We start from the raw sequence: 7,480 nt of genomic DNA, 5'->3' as shown, positions 1-7,480 counted from the left end.
TCGTTCTATGGGAATGACATACTTAAGATGGGGTCAAAAAAATGAATGGTTTGGATTATCCAACCATGTGGGCCACTGTTTTTTTTTTTAAATACACATGCAACTCTAATACCTTTGCTTACTAATGTATTTCTAAGCATCTACTGGTATTTTTCTCATTTTGCTTATTTAGAGGTGGTGTAATCCGTATCTCCATTGCACCAAAATCAGCCATTGATTTTTTTTAACAACGGCTGAGATTAACAACCAAAGGTTGAAATCATCAGCCTCCAAAAGTGAAAGGGCTTTCGTGCTACCACAGGTGCGACTATGCCAGAACTCACATCTACCATCGCCACCAAGAATGTATATGATATGAACTAAATGGGTTGGATCATTGAACAGGTGTTCTTCATCTGCACTCTCACCTGCTCTTATGTTTCTACAAAAATATAGGTCCAGACACCATATAATTCCATAAAAAACGACATTGAGCACTGTAAACTATCTACAGAACTGTTCAAAATATAACCCACCAACAGAATCTGATCACTACTCAGATGGCTACTGGAAAAGCAAAAAACCACCACTCTAATTGTAATAAAGATGGTTCCTTGAGTGACATACCTATGAAATCCTACAGATTATTGGCGGAACACGACACCCACAAATCATACGTAATTTGCACTGTAGTATCTTCCCTGGTTTCACTTAATAAGCAGAGACTCTTCAAGCCTGTGGTTGAGCAACACGATCCAAGAACAATGCTGTGAAAGAGTCATGGTTCATGTATGGAGTTGTTAGTGAGAGATAAAAAGAGTCCCATACTCTTCTCAGGCAGCAATGTTCTCCATCTCGGCTGCCTTGTCCATCCTCTTCAAGATGCCAGCTATTACCTGATGATAAAAGATTCACACCAGACTAAGTAAATTATACATACAAAAGCTTGATGATATGTAGGGGATTCAATGGGTCCGCACTAACATGTTAACCTTTTGAGACGATGGGTCTAAGAGCCAATATTACCTTTCCTGGTCCCAACTCGTAGCTTTTCTTCAGTCCTTTGGATAGTAGAGTCTTTACTGTCGACTCCCATTGAACTGGAGACGTCACCTGCGATTTTTAAGTTATTAGACCATTCATTTTCCTCCTACAAATCATTAATCAAAGGCATGGGGAGCAGGAAAAAGGCAAAAAATTAATTAAAGAGGTTCACCTGTCGTGCCAATATCTTCTTAATTGTGTCGGGATCTGAATGTGGGTGTGCATCCACATTAGATATGACGGGTATTCTGGGGGTTCGGATTTCTGTTGCTGCCAAGGCTGCTTCCAATCTAGAAACAGCTGGTTCCATGAAGCTGGTATGGAAAGCACCCGCCACAGCAAGTCGTACCTGAGAGGAGAACAAAGACATATTTGAATCCTACTCATTTGGGGACTTCGACCATGAAAAGTTACTTCATTTGGGAACAAAGACATGTCTGAATCCTGCTTTTTCTTTAATGATGTTAAGAGTGACTACTTCTTCATTAATGATAGCTTTTGCTCCTGTGTTGGGAGACATGCAGACATAAAACTAGGACTCTAATGACAAAGCAAAATTAGAAGTCATATACATAACTGTACCCAACATATGTCTAATTCGCTGTTGATAGGTGCCCTTTAAACAAAACAAATTGCTGTTGATAGGCTTTTTGAAATTGTAACACTCTCTAACCACCAATCAGATAAGTGTACAATAAAGACAGATGTGGCATTATCAAAACATGTACAGATAATCAGATATCATTACCTATGTAAATTTCCATGCTAATCCAGATATTAAGTTGCACATCAATGTCTAAACTCTAAAGTGAAGTGACGAAGGACGCGTACGGAAAGATCATTATACATGCAGCTTTGATACCAAGGTCACGTGAAAATGAAGGTTCTTACTGGAACTAAACCTAATCCCAAAGAGGGTTCTCTTGACGCCCAAAAAATGGGATGCCAATAATTCCACCTCAGCCAAAGGTGAACTTGTTCCTATATGCAGTAATTTCTGTGTCTTGAATAGGATCCAGTTTTCTGTTATGGCTGAAAAAAAGTGTGGGCATATTGCAGGAACAACTCTCTAGAAGTGTACTGACAGATAGGTGGATGCCTCTCCTGGCTAAAATTCAATTACAATGGAAGTTTCAGGGAACTCAGGAGTACGGACTATGGACTAACTGGTTTTCTGGCACATGTTTAACAAACATGGTGAGGTGAGATAATCTCTTTCCCTAAGCCAACTGGGATAGGGCCTGTGATTGTAGCTAAGGTCACGGTGCAGCAAGACCCTATACCAGGAGATGGCACATATTCTTCCCAATTTCTCAATGGGAAGAGTATCTTAATTACATCTATCAAGCAAACTCGTGAAGAACTGGCTTGCAAATTTTAGAGATGAACGGTTTCTTTGTAGAAATGGAATTTCATGCCTAACATGTTCTTCTGCGTTGTACTTAAAATCTTTGTTCTTTCACTAGTTCAAAAAGTAGGCAATTCCAGCTAAAATGGTTTAAGTCGGTACAAAAGGTAAAAATGATATCATAAGGTCTTATCCAATATTGTACATTTTTTATTTATTTAAAGGGAACGACAAGAAAGAAATATAGTATAGTAGTATACTAAAAAGCAACAAATCAGCAGATTCAAAAAAGACAAACTAACCGTCATTCGAGCCTTAAACGATTTTGCCTTCGCTTCTACTGCCTCAACACCTTTCACACCTCCAGAGATTGCATAGTTACCCTACCATTACACAATATGTTGTGTCAAAGTTCAAGAAAATAAAGGTAAGGAAAAATGCACTAAAAGAAAATAACTGAAGGCAATCTTACAGGGCATAGAAAGTTCGCAATCTGAACTTTATTCTTCTCATCAACGTCTTCATTAGCTGCATCACATAACAGCTGGACCTTTTCAGAATCCAGCCCTATAATGCTTACCATGGCACTATTAGCAGCATCTGCAGCTTCCTGTAGAAAGTAGCAAAATATAATAATTTTTAACTACCAAACTGCAATTTTTAACTACCAAAATGCTTTTTAAACCAATTAATGTCAGGGATTCATACGTGAAACTAAACATCAAGCGACTTTTGAATGCCTACCTGCATAGCTTCTCCTCTTAACTTGACAAGCTTGAGACCATCCTCAAAGCTAATATACATAAGAGTTTGAGTAAGAAATACCATGAAGCATCCAAAATAAGATAATTGCGGAGAAAGGTCTAAGAGAAACCAGAAACAGCTTATCAGTTATCATCCTTTAATAAACTTGTTTTCCAATCCTTATAAATTGTACCATGTTCTTCATCTAAAAAAATGCAGCTTTGCATGAAATAACTAACAACTTTTCGGTTATAATTTGATAAGAAGGCGTTGGATTTGGCCTAAGCATATCAATCCCAAAAAAAAAAATTATGGTTTATACGTTGTTAATAAAATACCTGAAAGCACCAGAAAATGCAAGGGCAGTATATTCTCCCAAGCTTAGACCACATGTTACGTCTACAGAATCAATTATCTGCTGACCTCCATCGCGAGCACGCAGTACCTCAACCGCAGCCAGGCTTGTGACATAGATAGCTGGCTGCAAAAGAGTACTCTTTAGAAAGACAGAATTATAGAGCAAAAAAAATAAAAAAATTTCCAGTATAAAATATAAATATATCTTCTTTGACTTTTATAATTTCAAAAGGTTAGGAACTACTAAGAATATCTGACTTCCAATTCTATTTCACTAATGAAATACAAAGTTGCAAACCAATAATACTGGGGGCATGAAGAAACAAAAGAAATTGTATCAGATGCAAAAAGTGAGCTACCTGGCTTATTACTGTTGAATCCAGTTTTACTTTTGGACCATTGGTGCACACATCCAAAAGATTGAAACTAAGCCAAAGGAAAACATATAAATATTCAGAAGAGACTTGATTATAACGCAGATAGAGAAAGACTCATTTGTTCCAGACCAAACAAAATGGGATACTTGCAGTTTGAGACACATGAAAACAGAAAATGATAAAATAAGCATGTGGACAATGTTTGAGATTCAACCTACCCAAGTATGTCATTTGCCTTCTGGAATAAGTCAGCAGCAGCTGGGACATTCTGAGCAGATGAACCCATTCCCACAGCTTGGGCACCCTGAGACATGAATGCCACAGAATTAAGGGTATGCCATATTAATATGAATGTTTCTATCTGAAGAATGAAAAATTGACACATGCAACTCAATTTCACATAATTTCCACGGTCTAGATAGTTCAGAGTCCTTTTTTTATAACTTACAAACAAACCGTCCAATCCTATAGTGAAGGTGGAGAGCTGTTACAAATTTCTCACAGAAACTTATGTTTCATGCTACATAACTGTGGAAAGACTTCTTACAATTTACTGAAAACCATTCCGGTTAACCATATATTCCAAATGAATGGACATTCGGCCTGAAATCAATACAGAGAGAACATGAGAACAGATTTCAGGTATATCTGATGCCTGAAAAATCTTATGGAAAAAATCCCCAGCTTGAGACTCTTATTGGTTGTTGCATGTGATTGCCTGAACGGATAAGCTAACATCCACAAAATTAGTCATATATGTTGTATTTGTGCTTTACATGTGATTGCCTAAACGGATAAGCTAACATCCACGAATAGAAATCCACCAAGTTTCCTGTTTTAAAAACACATGAAGAGTAAAACGGAAAAGGGTTCAAACCTTGTGGGATTTTCGTTTCTCAAATTTAGCATCAATAAAAACCCCAAAACTGACCAAATTAGCTCTATTTAAGTGACTAATTTGTGGGACTTATCTTAAGAACTTTTTTTTTTTGAATGATCTATCTTAAGAACATATAATAACTTGTTTTCTTCCTCAAATCGACAACTTTTTAACCCTAAAAAAACTCACACGAATTTCAACCAATAGACCCATTTTCTTTTACTTAGACTTCTCTAAATGCCTACCACATAGGGACTATATAAGTGTCTCCTATCTACCATTAAAAACAAAGAAATACACACTTTCCTTTTACTCTTGTTTCTTCTTTTTTCTCTTCTTCTTCCTCCTCCTCCTCCTCCTCCTCCTCCTCTTTTCTTTGGCTTAATGGATGCTCATGCATCAAATAATGTAAAAATACACACATACCTTGTCATTCATTTCATCCAACTGAAAATTAAGATGAATATAACAATATGTCTCCTTGTAGGCCAATAGTTGAATCCAAGGCCCACCTATCACAGTTGATACATCATCTCTCAGTGAAGTAACCAGCTCCTCAAGGTCCACATTCTCTGACCCAACTTGCCTAACTCTAAACTTTATTCCGCATTTACATCTACAAGGCGAAAATTAAACATTCTGATATCTAAAATTCTTCCAATGCCAGCCACCAAACATTCATCTCCTCTATACTTTTTTCCACAGAAACCAACTTTTTTAAAGAAGCATTCGAACAATTAAGCTAATTATAGGCCATGAACAAAAAACTAGACACCTTAGAGAAGAATGAAACTGCAGTGTCTATTCAATATTTCTCATTCTTATGAGAATTTGAAAAATTATTCATAAAACTCGAGTTTAATTCAGAAAGTTTGCATTTAATTCAACAAATGTGAGAGTTTCTGAATTATATGGGAATTTTTAAAGTTCATATCCGTACATTAAAAAAAATTAGGGTTGTCAACAACTTTCCAATTAATCTCTCCTAACAGATTCTACACAAACAAAATTTTACATCGAAAATCCTGTCATATTTAAGAAAATTCAGCAAAATTGGGAAAAATTGGATGTTCCTCACCTGACCGGGAAACAGAAAAGCGTAATTTGCCTTGTAATCTGAAAAAAAGGCATCATCAACCGTTGATGCCCTAGATCCGATAGAAACGCTCATGGAAAATCTCGATTTCTCGAGGTTTTTTGGGAAGGAGCTCCGAATTCCATGTCTGAAACTCGAAAAGCTCGAAGGATCGAAGATCTTAAAGGAATCTGTTGCATTGTAGGAGATTTTTCGGAGAGAGATTGAGGGAAGTAGAAGCGAAGAACTCATCTGAGAGAGAGATTCAAAAATGAAAATTAGGGTTTACGAAAAAGAAATCCGAGATTGGACAAAGGTGATGAATGTTAGAGAAGAATTAGGGAAGCGTAGGATAAGGAGGTAGGGATTTGATAGATACTTATAGTGCGCACATGAGCAAGATAGCGGAGTTAACGAAGGGTGGTCGGAGATAGCAATGGCAAATCAAAGAGGTGGCCAACAACGCGGCCTTTCTCTTCTCGCTCCCATTTAGCCTTTTATTCTAACTTGCGCCGGGGGTCATTATTAGTTCCCCTATTAGTTATTAGTAAGAGGAAAATGATTTGTGAGCCTGAAGCACATATTGCTTATATGAGCTTGAGGGCCCAAACACATGTGGGCCCACATTGTTAGGATGATCCAAAGCATTCATTTGAAAGGCCCTTACATAGATAGCATGTGTACAAAAAATCAGCACCATAGGATCATCCTAACCCATCCAAAAGTGGAGGGCAAAATGGACAGACACTGTTTGCCACAAATCTGCCCATTTTTGCCTTCTGCTTTTGGACGGGTTAGGATGATCCAATAGAGCTGATTTTTTGTACACACCCTATCTATGATGGGGCCTTGTAAATGAATGATTTGGATCACCACAAAAAATGTGGGACCCATGTGTTTGGCCCTCAAGCTCATATAAGCTATATGAGCTTCAAGCTCACAATCATTTTCCTCTATTAGTTATTACGAGAATTTATACGATGGGTGGCCGTGAAAACACGTGAAGTTTAAAAAAAGTAGGTACGGCCCACTTTTTTTGATGATCCAAACCGTTCATCTGTTTGGGCACAATGTAAATAGGTTGTGGCCAAAAAATCATTTCCATAGGATGATCCTATCCCTCCGATCTGTAGAAGATCTCCATATTCAGATCAGTTCAGATCGGAGTGTTAGGATCATCCTATGGAAATGAGTTTTTGGGCACAACCTATTTACGTTGTGCCCAAACAGATGAACGGTTTAGACTTCACGTGTTTTCACGGCCACCCATCATATAAATTCTCAGTTATTAGTTATTACATACCAGTCTTTCTCTATGTATTTTAAGAGCTCACGCTCGGTTTATGGGTCATATGTGATCGAACCGTCGATATTTTTACCTTAGGACAGTGACTAAATTCAAAGATTATAGAAAACAACAAATCTTCACATCAAAAATCTCTAATTTTTTTGGGAAATGTTATTAGCACTACTGTATTTTGTTGAGGGCACTCTTCACTTTATTAAAAGTACGGTATGGCTTGCACCATAGGATGATCCAAACCGTCCATTAGATGGGCCACACCTAAATAAGTTGTGTCCCAAAAAATTATTTCCATAGGTTGATCCTAACCCTCTGATCTATAGAGGGTTAGGATCAACACTCTAACATTCAAATCGGAGGGTTAGGATCAACC

The 7,480-nt window shown here is 37.5% G+C and overlaps 1 protein-coding gene across 1 annotated transcript; it reads right to left on the bottom strand.

The window, feature by feature from the left end:
* Positions 1 to 326: 326 nt before the first annotated feature.
* Positions 327 to 6,327, bottom strand: EMB3147 (EMBRYO DEFECTIVE 3147). Its single transcript, XM_077360427.1, has 11 exons — positions 6,184 to 6,327; positions 5,808 to 6,056; positions 4,068 to 4,153; positions 3,832 to 3,898; positions 3,454 to 3,596; positions 3,116 to 3,164; positions 2,844 to 2,981; positions 2,674 to 2,754; positions 1,196 to 1,372; positions 1,006 to 1,092; positions 327 to 875 (listed from the first exon to the last, which is right to left on the bottom strand). Exons 2-11 carry the CDS (start codon positions 6,054 to 6,056, stop codon positions 813 to 815), a joined length of 1,140 nt encoding a protein of 379 aa, XP_077216542.1. The 5' UTR covers positions 6,184 to 6,327; the 3' UTR covers positions 327 to 812.
* Between the last annotated feature and the right edge of the window lie 1,153 nt (positions 6,328 to 7,480).

This window comes from Tasmannia lanceolata, unplaced genomic scaffold (genome assembly GCF_043159265.1).
Source record: "Tasmannia lanceolata isolate RefF3 unplaced genomic scaffold, GAP_Taslan_0.1 ptg000018l, whole genome shotgun sequence".
NCBI lineage: Eukaryota > Viridiplantae > Streptophyta > Magnoliopsida > Canellales > Winteraceae > Tasmannia > Tasmannia lanceolata.
This window is presented reverse-complemented; position numbering and strand designations above follow the sequence as displayed.

Coding starts and splice junctions, on each gene's coding strand:
- EMB3147 (XM_077360427.1), bottom strand. CDS start 6,056: ATGAGTTCTTCGCTTCTACTTCCCTCAATCTCTCTCCGAAAAATCTCC. Junction 1,093..1,195: donor AGAAGATATTGGCACGACAG/GTGAACCTCTTT, acceptor TAAAAATCGCAG/GTGACGTCTCCAGTTCAATG. Junction 876..1,005: donor ACGAGTTGGGACCAGGAAAG/GTAATATTGGCT, acceptor TTTTATCATCAG/GTAATAGCTGGCATCTTGAA.